Raw genomic sequence first — 15,426 nt, forward strand, 5'->3', positions numbered from 1 at the left:
GATTATTTTGCTATTCATTCTCTAAACATTTTTTTCCGTGTAGTGTCTCTTAAAAGAATGCTATTTTGTAATGGCTAGCTATAAACAACAGAATGTGTTGATTCATAAATGCTAAGAAGGAAACACCTATGTACTTTAGATGTATCAAACATTCATTTGTGGGTTTTCTGAAAAATACAGTTGTGGGGTCTGATTTTATTTTTTTTTTGTTTTTTTCTGGAGAAGGTACTTCTAGCTATAGTGAAATGCAGCTCTTCACAGTGTAATCTTAATTCTTAGCAGGAATCCTAAATCCACTTCCAGCCTACTGCAGCTGTGGTTAGTGTAAAGAATATATACCCTGATACAGAAGTTCGTAGAAGCAACCTGTGAAGAACGTTGGTTATTTATCATAGCTGAAGCATTACTTGTCCAGTTTTTGAGCTGTAGTTCATAGGCTGTCACCAGGTCCTTGCTGAAAGGGATTTGGCAACTGCTTCTGAGTGCAGAGTACCCCCATCCTACAGCCTGCCAGCATCTGCTGTGCTATCTTAAGTGAGCATTGGCATAATGATTATTTTTAACCTTCGAGAGAGTCCGTTGAGCAAAAATTAGTTTTTAACTATACCAAAGCATAGAGTAGCTCAGAGTCTTATGAGGAAATACTCTCACCTGCATTGTAATTTGACCTGTGATCTAGGTGATTTAGGTCATTCATTTATACCATCTTCTGTAAGCACTGTTAAGATGTCCAGCTATTACAGCTAGTTGACAGTTACTTGCTTTATTTTGCTTTCTTATAGTTGAAAGACAGCCTAGTGTATGTGTAAAAATTAGGAAGTTTTGAGTATTTATTCCTGGTGGAAAAAGACCCTGTACAGGCATAATAGACTGGTCTATAAAGGGATGTGATTTTTATAGTGATTGCTTGGCTAGTGCTTCTTCTCAAGTGCAGGGTGAGCCTGGAAGTGCTGTTGTTAGCCTGGTGATAGTTATTATTGGTCCACAGCTACAATAATATTTAAATATTAGCTGGAATCTTTGCATAAGACCAAATATTATAACAAAATTCATAATTAATCTGCTGATGGAGAAGAGAGACTACATGATCTTTTCTGGAATGGATGAAATTGCAAGAGGCAAGTAAGCTCATAAAAATCAATTTATACTGTGCCTTCTAGTGCTTTTGTGGATTGAAGAGGAGATCCCCAGGGCAGTATGGTAGATAAGTTCCTTGTGGAGCTATCTTTCAGGGCGTGGCCAGAATGGCATCACTGTACAGCACCTGTGTATAGGCTCGTCCCACGTACCTCTGGCTTACTAAATTAGTGCTTATTTTAGTGTTGGCAGTGAAGTGGTTTCCTTTAAATGCAGCTGTGTTTGAGTGTTTTTCACTGCCCATGAAGTTTAACTATGGCTATATATGAAGCCATTCTTTCATGTTTTGTCTCACATACTGCACACCTACAGCCCCTTCATGCAGTTTCTCGCATGTTGGTTCAGTCTCCTGCTGATCCTGAATGGAGAAGTTTCCCATTCACCGTGTTTCCTTACCAATTGCACTGGCATAGAAGTACCTCTTGTTGCATTGTTTGCAAATAGAATGGTTAATGCAACCTGCATTTTGAACAAGGACAGGGATGGAACTGTATACTGCCCGAGAGGGAAGAAATTAGATCTGTATCATTAAAAGATGTTTTGCTCACATCTCAATTGAATCCTTCTTTTGAAGGCTGTTGTGTGGCCCTCCCACAGAATAAGACAGTCTTCTTTTTCTTCTGTGTTATTGCTTGGTTTTGATTTTTTTTTCCTTCTATAATAATTCAGTCAACATTGACAGCTACATAAGAAAGAGAGGACCAAATAAGATATAGCAGAATTAGGTGCCATTCTATTTGAAAAATGTGTTAGACCTTTTGAATCATCATTTAGACTGTTGCTAGTAATATGTCTGAAAATGTCTTCATTGCAAAATAAAATCATTTAGCTGGTTATGTAAAATGCAACACATGTTTCTGTCCTTTTTTAGTCAGCTTTTATGTTCTGTTGTTACACGCAGAATGTTGCTGAAAGTACAGTTATGGATGTAGCACTTTTCCTTGTTCTGTATTCCCAAACCATGAGCATTTTGCTTTATATTCTTTTTCTTGGCCCTTACTAAGAAAATGGAGATCTTGCTTCCTTCATTCTTTCTACATATCTGGTGCAGTTTTGCATACAAAGATGTTCAAGGGTTGTCTTTTTCCTTCGGTCATTAAGTCCTTGAGAATCTTCAGTAAAAGTTCAGGCATTCAAGTTCTTCATTTCCTTTTCTAGAGGTTTTATATAAGCTTTAGTGAAGCTTCAGACTGGCTGATTGGTATGTGTATCTACCATGTCATTAGGAGATGTGCACTTCTGGATCTCCTATCCACGTTCTTTGTGTCCTGTGGGGACAAAAGGATTGCCTTTAGTGTTCTCGTAGGGACTCCTTCCATCAGCCTTCAGGCTGGGGCAGTTTAATGGCCTCCAGTGTATAGGAAAGGTAATCTGGTGGACATATGGGAAGGATTCTTCTGAAAGAAGAACTCAGGGCTGAAATAGCAGAACTTTGTGAGTCATTTGTGGTTCTTCCGTGAGTAAGAAAGGGACACTTTTTAACGATCATTTACTTGAGCAAAATTTGCCATTGGCCTAAAAACCTCCAAGACATATTGACCTGATTGTGTATTTATGCCCTCTTCAGATACTGTTGTGAGCATTTTCAAAGTGTGTGTTGTCTGGAGTCAAGCATACATAACCCCCTTAGAGCTTTGAATTTGTACGTTCTCAACTTGTGTTATAAAGCTTAACTTGAGTATGAAACCTTTTATGGACTTCTGGCTGCCTTTTGTCGAGGTTGCAGATTCTCTAAGATATTTGTATTTTATTTATAATAAAAATGCATCCTTTGTCTACTTGCCACTAATATTTTAAAAATATTATTTATGTAAAAAACAATTATTTACAGATACACACTTCTTGAAGTTACTAAGGTAGTTCTTGAAGACTAAGTAACTTAGTTCTGCTTCTCCTTCTGCATCAACTTGTTTATGTTTGTTATTCTTTTTTTGGACATCATTCCAAAGCTAAAACTGAGTGCAAAGAGATGCTGCAATAGTGTTTGTGTTATGATAACCACATAATGAAGATTCTGGAAAATTGGAGCTAATGTAGTTTCTAAGTGCATATCTACCTACTGAAGACAGACTGTACAATGAAAAATCTTTAGTCTTAGCTGGTAAGACTGAGATGTTGACTCCTACAACTAATGAATGTCATTGTTTTACAGAACACTTATATTTTATCCTCTGTTCAAAAAATATTTCAGCTAAAGCAACTTTTGTTTTTATGAACTAAGTACTTTTTTATAGCTGTCTTCAGGTTGTCTTCATAAAGAGTGTTCAGTGAGACATAAGGATACTCTTTCTATGGGAATTAATTTACTGTCCACTTGGGCACTCTGGCTGGAATCTTGGTTCAGGAAATGGGATACAATTATTGATAAAGCCCCTTCTTTTCAAGGGAGCATCTGTTTGGCTAGATATGAGTCAGGCACTGAAATATATTGGAGGGAATAAAGGTTTTACTGTGTGCCTTCTCAACAGTGCAAATTTCAAATAGAGTTAAATTCTTCTGTAGACATTTTGGTAATTTTGGTGCATCCTTTATCTCACAGGAAACAACATTTTATAACTGTATTTCAATATACAAGGAGACACCCTTTGGAGACTAATTTAAAATTTCAGGCTGCAATTATGGAAAACTAGAGTCAATATAAATAGTAATAATAGTACAAAGACAGCTTAAAACCAGAAACCAACCCTGTGGAATACAGGGTATTCTGCTTGATGCACTTTGCATGTTACATCTCTCTTAAAGCTTTCAAACAAAGAAGGGGTGGATGGGTAGGTGTTTTGTGGGTGGTTTTGCTGTGGCACATCAGAGTCATTTCCCATTGTTAGAAATCAAGATGATGAAGTAAACATTCTGGTATCTTCAGTTTGTTTATTTTGGGAAATTGTGGGTGCTCGTGTCAACTAAAGTTAGAGGGGGAATGTATAAGTTCTGATTAAATACAAAGGGAGCTGCAGAGGATATGAATATGGAGAATAATATTTTTCTATTTCTTCATGCTGCTAGCCAAGAAGAGCTTTATACTTTCACATTTGTATTGTCTGTGAATAACACTGTGTTGTCAGATCCCTGTTTAACACAGTCTGCTTCCTTCTAAAGATCTGGTGCTGAATCTGTGGAAGACTAGGGAGCAACTGTGGGATGTTTGACTTTCCTGGTTAGAATCTCCAGGGGTAGTTGTTGAACAGCCTCTTAGAACCTGACAGGGATAACAGTGCTCTCATGACCAGCACCAAGTTTAAAAAACCTGTATTTACTGTATACAGCATTGATGTATTTTGGGGGATTCCAGAAGCAGTGAGACAACTTGCTTTGATGTTACCATCTGATAACTGATTGAGACTTTTTTCTTCTTCCAGTTGCTTTTTCAAACAATCGTTTCATTAGCAGTTGCTAAAATGTAAGTTATGTGTTCCCTTGTGTTGCAATAAATATTTATATTACAAACTTACAAACAATGGAAAGAAAAATATTTTTATGAGCTTAGTGAAAAGGTTGTTGTTTGACTGGACTTAAAATACAGCTACAGGCAAAAGCAAGTTCTTGTACAGGCATGTGCTTAATTTTAAGAGTGGAGTTAGAAATGCTGTGTGTGTTTTTGACTGAATAACTGTTACTTTCAGCAGCCGTTAGTTGATCTTTTAATAAAACTCTGGCCTGTCTGCAATTCAAAACATGCATATTCAGACACGAATGTTTCTCTTCTGTGGTTTCAAAGATGCATTCTTGCATCTTGCACAGATCGGTGGGTAAGGGAGGGAATATTGTGGGCTGTCCAGTTTTGCATCTCTCAGCTAAACCTGAAAATAAGACCATACAGTGAGGATGCCTGGTTTTCATACTTGCTGGATTTCTGCAATCTAGACCAGCTGCCTGATATAAAGTAAAAGTCTTAAAAAAACCCCAAATATGCGCAAACTGCACGTTGCTTTTAAAACTCTTTCAGTGTATTCTGGAATTGTTTTCCTTCTCCCATTTGCTCTGAATAAGTTTTGTGTGTTTCATGGTCTGCTCTTGACTTCCTCTGTTTGAAGAACAGTATTTATTGCTAAAGTACAATGCCTTATTTCAGTTTGGAAGAACAACTTAAAGAACCCATGTGTGTAAATATTTGTTCCTTTTTTTGCCAGCCCTATTCCCAAGTTGCTACTAATTAGTTTATTTTAAAAAATAAGTATGAAATTAAATAAAAACAATTTTCCAGAGCAATGCTGAGTCCCTTACTTCCTGAATAGTTGGAATGCAGTTGAGATGGACAGGACAGATCAATTGAATTGTGACAGATAATGCACTGATGTAAGGAAAACATCCTTCATGAGTTGGGGAGTAAGGGAGAGAAGGGCTGGAAACAGAGAGTAGACTTGAATCCAATCTAGTGACCCAGTACTGAGATGCATTAGTAATAATGAATGCTTCACACACCGTAAATGTGTCTTCAGTCTATTGATGTGTGACTATTTTTTCCTGGGTCTTACATTGCTGTCCAGGATCTCAAGAGGTCACCCACAGTATTTCAGTGTATTGGTTATAAAAGGTCTCTTTGCTTTTAATGAAGTGTGTTTTCACCTTGTTTTGTGACTACAAGTCTGGAAAACTATTGCCTGAAGCATGGTTAAAAAAAAACCAAACTCAAAGTTGGCTCAAAATAGTATATTGAAGCAGGCTTTCACTTGACATAAGATTTTTTGATTTGGGACATTTTGAATTTGAATTTTTTGGCTGACAGATTTGTATCAGTTTTTGAATTTGAGAGGCATTGGAATGTTTGTGTGCTGCAGGAGCCTTGGGATGTATTACCTCTGCTATTTGAAGCTCAAAGAAAACAAATGCTCTTTTGTTCAGCTTTTCATCTAGATTACTCTTAATGTAAACTGGGTTATAGAACATTGGATAATGCACAAAGAGTTTCCCATAACTTTCTAATCCCCCTCCAAATATCTTTTTCTAGAGTAGTTACTTTCAGAATACTTTATACTTATTAAGAAGAAAGATGGACATACTAAAGCAAATGATCTGCACTGTGTCACTGGCTTAGTGTGCTGCTTATTAAATTCAAAGGAGAAATGCTGGTGCCAGTTATACCATAAGACTCTTATTTTTAATGAAAAATGCACTAGAATTGACTGGTCCCTGTCATGTGGACAGAGTAGTAATATGAAACAAATAATGTATGTGCTCAAACTACCTTTCATTATTTACTGTGACTTTAATAAAATGTATAGAAACATGGAATATGGGTGCAGGCTTTGGCTGTCATTTTTGTGAAAGCATTTCAATTTTTTTTTTCTGTTTAAGAAACCTTTTTCTTTAAGCAGTCAGGTGAATAAATATTAGACAAGAAAAACTGCTAGAATCTTACTCTTGAAATTATGTGTGCACACTGTGCCTAGGTGCTTGTACAGTATATTACTGCAGTGTTCTGTCACATACAACTTCTTAAATGGATACGGTCACAATGACACAGGAATGACCACAAACGAGGGAACTTTGATTTCCAGATGAGGTGCAGACAGAGTATGTTTCCCAAACCAGAATATGCAATGCAGTTCCTTTTGGTTCCTGAGGTTAGCTTTTAAAATGCAGAAAACCAGTTACTTCTTGAGATGGTGTTTTGAACATTTGTGTATTGTCTGCTGCATCCTTATAATAGCTTTGTAACAAATTCCATAATTGTTTTTAGGAAGCAAGTCCTTAGTTCAGGAATAAGCATGAGCTTGTAGAAGCTTGTATTTAAATAATAAGAAAAGTTGGGGGTGAACACATCAGTTGCCTGAAAGATGGTATGTTTTCATTTTAGGGTTTTATACTGTCAGTTGTTTTTGAACACACTAAAGCATCTCTAGTTCAAAGTTCTAATTACAGTGCTTCTGCAATTATAGTGAATAGACACATTCTTGTAGCTGACCCTTTAAGCACATTGGTGTTGCCACTTGGACACAGAATTCTATTATTATTTCTCTTATGATCTTTCCATAATTAATTACTTGTGGTATAGACAAATCCTGCAGTTTGATTCTTTTATATCTGGAGTTCTTTCAGTGCAGAGTGTTTTTATTAGAAGGAGATATTGTTAATGTAATAAAGATTTCTGCTGTCTTGAACTGGGTTGATTTGAGGTAGGAACTACTGTCTTAACATGCAAGTGTGCAGAATGGGGTCTCGGCGAGTAAAGTTTGGATTATAACTTAACTCTGTCCCAAAGCTGTTGCTTTCTGATGACAGCTGTTTCTTAGTGTCAGAGTTCTGCAGTGGTTTGAAATGAAAATGTCAAAATGGTCTATTTGAAGCATCGTTCTTGGGCTTTCCATCTTTCCTCATGTTTTTTAACATGACATGATCTAATGATTGTCCTAGTGTACTAAAAGCTACAATGGCTTCTATAAGAATCAGCTTGAAAGAGTAAATTTTTCTTTTTTTTCTCCCTGAATTATTGGTGAGGGGTTTTTTTAAAGTGTAATTTAACATAGTAGGTTATGATTAAATATTGCAATGGGTAACTTCTAATGAAAGCCTTAACAGTTTTTCATAAATAAAATAGACTATACTGTGCTTCATGCATTTAAATGTGAACAAACCTAATGAACTGTATTGGAAACTTGATAGCTGACTTACAGTGATTGTGAGTCTGCCTGTTTAAATAGCATTTCAAACAGATAATACAGACTGTCACAGTGTGTAGCTGATAACAAAATAGTGCCTAGACCACACTTCAGTGCAGAAGGCCTTACTTGCATACGGAAGACTGTGCTGTATTGGTACTGTATTTTATCTGGGTATCCCATAATGATGCTGCTCATTTTCATGATGTTCTACTCTGACAAACACTTGAACTGAATAGGAGGTGAAGTGTTGAAAAATAACTTGAATCCTAAAGTTCCTTTGGCACTTGATCTGGTATGAGCTAAGCAGAAAGAAAAGCTACTTAAACTCTGCTACCCTGCAAATGCTTTAGGAATGTGAGTGGCTTACTTTAGGGTATCACCTTAGAACAATTACCCCTTTTCCATTTTGTACATCTGATTTAGTTCTAAATGACTCCTTTAACAAAATAACCCAACACAACAAAACAAAACACACACAACCTCCCACTCCTTATGCCATTTTTCTTTCTGTTATAAAGAAAGATGTTGTATCCTTAGAAAGGCATGATAACTCCCAGTTAGGTATGATGTGCTAAAGTATGGTGTGTGGTTACTGTGATCAACAGCAGCGAGAAAGAAAATGGTTGTAAAAGGAAAATTTGAAGTTTTTAATTGGAATGTGTACTCTTTTATAAGTTGTTAATGTTTTGAGTGCTTATGTCAAAAATTCAGATACTGTTTTCTGAGCATTTTGTCTCTGCCTTGATTTGTTGAATTAATTCTATAATTAATGTCCTCTGGGATATCTTCTGGTAGCGGAATTGTGCGAAGACAAATTCCTTTTACAGAACTAGCAAGTCAATATTAGCTATTTCTTAAGTGAGACACTATCCTCTGTGTGCCTTTTGCAAGTAAATGTTGACAGGCTCATAGGAAATGCAGCTGACGTTAGGAAGCTTGGGTGGGGACTACAAGGAGCTGGCAAATACTACAGAGTTTAGTGCCAGATATGCTGACACAACAGTACTTCACTGGTAGAAGTTTTCTTTAGGCTGCTAATTCTGTCTTCAGAGTAACTGGAATTAAAGCAGTGTCTCTGATGCCAAGTTAAAATAGCTAAAGCAACAGTTTATGGGAAATTGAGAATGCTTTCCACATCTCAGGTCCTCAGAAATATTAGTAAAAAGAGCAAGCTCCTCTCTTAATGAAAGCATGAGTTATGAACTGTGCCATAGAATGAATCCACTGCAAAACAAGTCTCATCTAACTGTAGATCATCAAAAAAGCTCAAAGAAGGAAAGGCTAGCAGTGTAAAGTATCCATAAATACTGAGCTCTGACTGTTTTATATCATAGTTTCCATTTATTTGATTTGCCAATTCATTGCCATATTTTGTAAGGCACCCTTTAATAACTTCCTTTAGCTTTCAAATAAAAATCCTTTATTTTAAGTGTATATGGACACTGGAAAATACTATGTTGTCAAATGATGCAGTCTTGGTGGAAGGATGCAGCTCTATTACATAAATATATTGGGTTTGTGTTTTTTTATAATTTCAGCTTCACTCTTAGATGTTAGGAAGAGCTTCCTTCCATTTCTTAGAGTGCAGAACTCAAAGCAAGTGTTGGAAGAAAGGAGCTTCAGATGGTGAATTTAATTTGTTCAGCATTGGCACAGTGCAGTGTGCCATGACAAGTCAGCTTTAATATTATTACCCCTTTGAAGGTAGGCAGCTGCATTGTGCTCTGCCACTACAGTAGAATCTCAGTAGTGGACTGAAGCAGCTTTGCCTACAGCAACTGGATGGCAGTATCTTGCATCCATGGGAGGCATTGGCTTTTGCTGACCTCAGAATTATGGATCTCCTCTAAAGTTTCCTGTTCCCTGACAGTTTTATCAAGAGAAAGTGAAAAGCAATATATAAATATAAGGAAAGGCTGTTTTTAAATCATGGAGGTATTTTTGCATGAACAAGTGTCATATAAAGTGAAAAATAGATTGAAGAGTTTTTTCTCAGAGATCACCTGTATCTTCTTTCATAACATTCCTTATCAGTTCAACTCTGCAACACTGTGATGTCTTTCAGGCTAAGATTCGTCTTTTCCTGAAAACTAGCATTTAGAAAGTTTGTTTTTAAGGCTATGAAATTAAAACTGGTGTTGTCAGAAAGCTATGTAGCAAACAACTATGTAGCCCATGACTTTGACAAGTTGGAGGACTGGGCAATCACCATCCACATAAAGTTCAACAAGGGAAAGTGCCAGAATCTGCACCTGGGCTGGGGCAACTCCAGATGTACGTACAGACTGGGGAATGAGAAGCTGGAAAGCAGAGCTGTGGAAAGGGACCTGGGGGTCCTGCTTGATGGCAGGTTGAATATGGGCCAGCAGTGCCCTGGCAGCCAGGAGGGCCAACCATGTCCTGGGGGGCATCAGGCAAAGCATCACCAGCCGGTCGAGGGAGGGGACTGTCCTGCTCTGCTCTCCACTGGGGCTGCCTCACCTTGAATATTGTGGCAATTTTGGGCACCACAATATAAGAAAGATATTAAGCCATTAGAGAGTGTCCAAAGGAGGGCAACAAAGATGGGGAAGGGCCTTGAGGGGAAGCCAATGAGTAGTGGCTGAGGTCACTGGATCTGTTCAGCCTGGAGCAGAGGAGACTGAGGGGAGACCTCATTGGAGCTACAACTTCCTTGTGAGGGGAAGAGGAGGGGCAGGCACTCAGAGACTGTCACTGGTCTCTTCTCTGTGGTGCCCAGTGACAGGACCCAAGGGAATGGCCTGAAGTTGTGTCAGGGGAAGTTTAGTTTGGATATTAGGAAAAGGTTCTTCCCCCAGAGGGTGGTTGGGCACTGGAACAGGTTCCCTGGGGAAGTGGTCACAGCAGCAAGCCTGACAGAGTTCAAGAAGTGTTTGGACTATACTTTCAGGCACATGGCGTGACTCTTGGGGATCCTGTGCAGGGCCAGGAGTTGGACTCGATGATCCTTGTGGGTCCCTTCCAACTCAGCATATTCTGTGATTCTTTGACTTGACTAAATCAAGGTGTACAACTCACCATTCATTTTTTGTGTTGCTCTTGGTGGTGATCTGTTCTAAACTGTCTCTGGACATTCTGTAGCACATCTCCAGGAGTTACTCTTTTGTGCTGCCTGATAACTCCCAAATTGTTACCTAGTTCATTGCGCTGCCCGCCACCCCCCTGCCCCAAGGATGTTCTGAACCAGATCCTGGCTTTATTGGTGTGTATGTACCCAGAAAGGCACATGTGTCTTAGCTCCATAAAAGGAAGACATGTTTGGAGAGAAGAATAGAGGCTTGCTTAACAAAAGGTTAATTTTCTTTGGGGTAATAGGAGTTAAACTTTGGAGAACATTAAGTCTTTATCTTGGTTACAGCTTTGTTGAATGAAGGAGGATCTGATAAATGTTACAGTGACTCTTTGCTTCCAGGGAGGAGTTTCTTTGTTGAATAAAAATTGTGCAGTATCACTGAGCTGATCTGGTCAGTGTCCAAGATTTAAACTGTCTCAGGGGATGTATTGCTGACATTCTCTGTGGCCTGTTTAGGTATTTCTGTTTACGGATGTGTAGAGTGATCTATTTGCAGTGCAGTGAGACTGCACTTCCTGTGGGTTGAATGGTGTTGCTTAACTGTGGTCAGCTGAATTCCTTGGATGAGAGTTGGATTTTTGTAATGTAATGTCAATATATTTTGCCAACAATAGCTGGCAGTGAATGCATGCAAAGCTAGCATGAAATAATTTCTGATGGTGTATTAAATATTGTGAACTCTGTTCTTAATCTTTTCTGCATGGTTCTGACAAAAGTGAGCTGCAAAAATGGCTTTGTAATTATCCATTGCAACTTTCATACTAAGTCTTCACTAGTGAGCAGGATAACAAACTGTGAATGTATGCATTTAGAAAGGTAATGGACAGACGTGCTTTGACTTCAGAATACTTTTTCAGAAACATAGTAGCTGACACCAGTTTTCTTAGACACTGATAAGAAAATTTGAGTGTCAAACTTTTATTTTTTTCAGATGGAGCAATTGTCAGATGAAGAGCTTGACCATGGTGCAGAAGAAGATAGTGATAAGGAAGACCAGGATCTGGACAAGATGTTTGGGGCCTGGCTGGGTGAACTGGACAAACTCACACAGGTGAGGGATATTTCAAACATCTTACTGAAGTATTATGATTCTTTTCAGTTGGATGCTACCTGCTCAGCACTGCTGCTTGCAGCAAGGTAAACTTTAGCCTGTGACCAGTTCAGTACTCTTTAAAAGTTTGTAAATTGGCTTCTTTTCCCCATCTCAAGGTTGTTAAATTTATTTTTCCCAACCTTCTAGTTTGGCCTTTCCCAAAGGGTAAGATTCCTATGGAATTGGTATTTTGTGCTTGTGTATATAAAGAAACATGGACTTTAGCTGACTAGAGATAGGGTGTGTCTCCAAACGTGCTTTGACGTTGTCCAGCTGTGACAGCATTTATTTGTTGCACCTGAACAGCAACAAGGAACAGGAAATTGTGAACGTTGCCCCTCATGACGTGGTAAAGTGACCTGATACACCCTAGAGGACTCATCATTGTTCCAGAGTACTCTTCCTGCATCAGAGAAGCAGCTGATAGGACATCTTTTGGCACTTCAGCTTTCCAGTGCTTTTCCTTTCCTTCACAAGCAGCTCTTGCATTTTGCCTGGTATGCCTGTCCTGGGATGGATGATAGGCCATTTCTCTGTGACTGCTTGCAGGGGGTTTTCAGCTCTGTGAGCTGGCCCTCCGGAATAGCATATTTAATCTTCTCCTTGTTTATCGTGTGGAATTAAGCAAAGGTATGGTAACTGAAGTTTCATTAAGCTAGAGAAGAGGCAATTTTTCTCATCTTCATCTTAACCCAAAGACTGAAGGAAAATTGAGCTATTGATGACAGAATTTCAGATTCAGGCTCATCTCTGAATCTGGTTAAATTTCTGCCTGCAGGTTCTAAATGTATATAGCATATAGGGGAAAGTAATTTTTTTTCTGAACTTGTACATGCAGGGCAATCTTGCTTTTTGAAATGAATGGAAGAGTATGACATGAATCTGTATATATTAATTCTTGCTGTGTTTTTAACTTTGTATGAAGGATTTTTAGTGATAAGTGAAAACCATTTTGAAGGTTTGGGCTTTGTAAATCACTTTGAGTGAGGATCTTCACAGAACAGCACAGCGGGTAATTGGTCTTGAACCTCTTATTCTCTGCCCTGTTTTTTCATGTCTAGCAGCCTAGAAATATAAGCATATTTTATTTGGGGGTTATAGCTACACTGTTGATGTGCAGATTTCAGGGTCATGTCTCAGTTTGTTGCTGGTCCATGCAAAGTTTTTAAAACCTACTAATGGGTAGTTAACAGGAGACCCACGTTATTTGTTCAACACAGTCTGCAACATAGCCTGACAGTTGCCCTTCTATCTTTTGCAACTATTGAGAAATGACATTTCCCCCAAAACTTTGACCTCATATTGTTTTGTAGAAGCAAATTCATGGAGTTAGTTGTGTCTGAGTTAGTTTATTTGGAAAATGATCAGGTCTTGATGCAGCCCTAATGAAGTCCCAATAAAGAGGGGTGATTAGAGTTAATGAGATCTAAAGTGCATTCTCCTGTAGTCTCAGCATTTGTTGCTGTTTATCAGCTGGACTTCCAAGTGCAGTAGGAGATCCTGAGATCCTTGAACTTTAACTTCCTTTTTAGATTTCATAAATGTTTACTTTAAGGGGATTTAAAGTAAGACCCAGATTCCTCTCCAGATGTAAGTGCTTTTTTTAAAGATTTGAAATTGTTAAAATACCCATGAGATCACTGGAATTCACTTTGCCCTCTTTAACTGTTGGTCTAACAAAAGCGTTATAATATGAAGTCACAAATCTGCAGCGTGTGTGAGCCGTGTTTGGCACAGTGGATTAACATTTATACTGCTTAAGTTGTCCTGCTCTATGGTACAGGTTAAATGAAGGAAATCTTACCTTGCTTCTCATGATTATTCAGAACTAAGCTTTTTGGTGCTGTTTCAGTTTTCAGCAGTTCTCCAAAATGCTGTTCTAGCAATGTAATGTATTATGGAGAATGTAACAGGTAACAGTGAGAGAATATCACATGTATTTTCAAGGAGGTGAAATAATTTTGTTATTATTAAGGTCAGTAAAATGCATTTTAGATATTTTTAACCAGGATAGATTTGCTTTACAGGTCATCTTTTGTAACAGTCTGTGGATTCAGTCTGAAGGAATGAGCCCTAACTTGCCTCTTCTGTCTCCAGGGTTATAGATAGATTTTTCCTTCCCCCACCCCCCCTCCACTATTCTGTCTGGGACAACACATAAGCTTCATCAGAGATGAGATTCTTGCCATCTGATGGAAGACAAGGCTTCATCACTGTCTTCTCATTAAGTGATAATTGACTCTCTAATTGATTTTGGGAGCTGGGGAAGGGGATTAAGTTTGGGCCAGGCTGAGGAAAGGGAGTTCCGTGAGAATAAATATTAGGAGAAAAAATAGTGCATTTCATTTTTTAACAAAGGCTTGAGTAAAGATATAGAAAATGAAAATAAAAAGCTTAGGTGAGAAACTTTTATTCTGTTGGAGCTAGAAGATGCTTTTCCTTCAGACAAGCATATCTTCAGAAAATCTTTATCAGTACAAGCACTACTTCATTTCAGATGTTCTGCAGGCCTGTTGAGCTTCAGTGATGGCAAGAGCTGGATTCCCCATGTAACACTTGCCACTCCAGGGGCAGCAGCTGCTGGCCCTGTCATGTACCTCTTGGGTCACCAGCTGGGTCACAGTGCCCTACTGCTTGCTACTTACACAAATCCTGGTATTTATTATAACATTATATATTGTACCCACGTTAGCCTTCATAACAAAACAATTCAAGATTAGAAATAAAAACGTGTCTCTTTTTTTAACCTATACTAGTTTTTCTAAAAAAAAGTGTCCTACATAAACTGACTAGGGATTGCTTTCACGATTTAACATTGTTCACAGGAAAGGCTCATTGAAAAAAATGTCTGAATTTAGCCAATTTAAAATCCCTTTTAATAAAATAGAATTCTTCATTGAATGTTTTTATGTGCTTATGCCATGATTATGCTCATAAGCTAATGATGCATATCTTAGGGTATCACAGGCTGAATGTGTTTAGATCCTTACCCAGTTTGCTGCAGAGAATTTGTTACAGCTAAGCCAGCTGCCTGTGTTTCAAAATGAGCTAGTATGTAACACCACTTAAAAAAGCATGTGGAATATGCTTCCTTCCTTTGATTCAGCAAAAACCAGAATGTGTTTAAGGCCTTTTCTTTATTGCATATTTGAAGCTAAATCTCTGTTGTATGACAATGTATGTTTTCAGTCTAAAGCCTGAAAAGGAGGGTTGGTTTTTTTTATGTGCCGGGAGATTTTGAAAAATTTCTCTTGGAGAAAATGAATTCATCTTAAAGATTTGCTTGTCCGATTCCGTGTCAAACTTTATTTTGCCCTTTTTTTGATCTTTTTCAGAGTTTGGATACAGACAAGCCTGTGGCACCGGTGAAGAGATCACCTCTCCGTCAGGAAACCAATCTTGCCAACTTCTCATATCGCTTCTCCATGTACAATTTGAATGGTTTGTTGAATTATTTACCCCTCAAATATTAGTTTAAGAAAAAAAAAACCTTATTCCAGCTA

The 15,426-nt window shown here is 38.1% G+C and overlaps 1 protein-coding gene across 1 annotated transcript in view; it reads left to right on the forward strand.

The window, feature by feature from the left end:
- Nucleotides 1–6,659: 6,659 nt before the first annotated feature.
- RAPH1 (Ras association (RalGDS/AF-6) and pleckstrin homology domains 1) overlaps nt 6,660–15,426 on the forward strand; it is a 47,933-nt gene continuing 39,166 nt past the window's right edge. Inside the window, exons 1-3 of the mRNA XM_029959516.1 lie at nt 6,660–6,698; nt 11,762–11,881; nt 15,259–15,364. Coding sequence (XP_029815376.1) covers nt 6,675–6,698; nt 11,762–11,881; nt 15,259–15,364 — 250 coding nt within the window. The 5' untranslated portion in view covers nt 6,660–6,674. The remainder of the gene's footprint in view (nt 6,699–11,761; nt 11,882–15,258; nt 15,365–15,426) is intronic.

The sequence above is a fragment of the Manacus vitellinus genome, unplaced genomic scaffold (assembly GCF_001715985.3).
Source record: "Manacus vitellinus isolate BGI_N305 unplaced genomic scaffold, ASM171598v3 scaffold_20_pilon, whole genome shotgun sequence".
NCBI classification, from domain to species: Eukaryota; Metazoa; Chordata; class Aves; order Passeriformes; family Pipridae; genus Manacus; species Manacus vitellinus.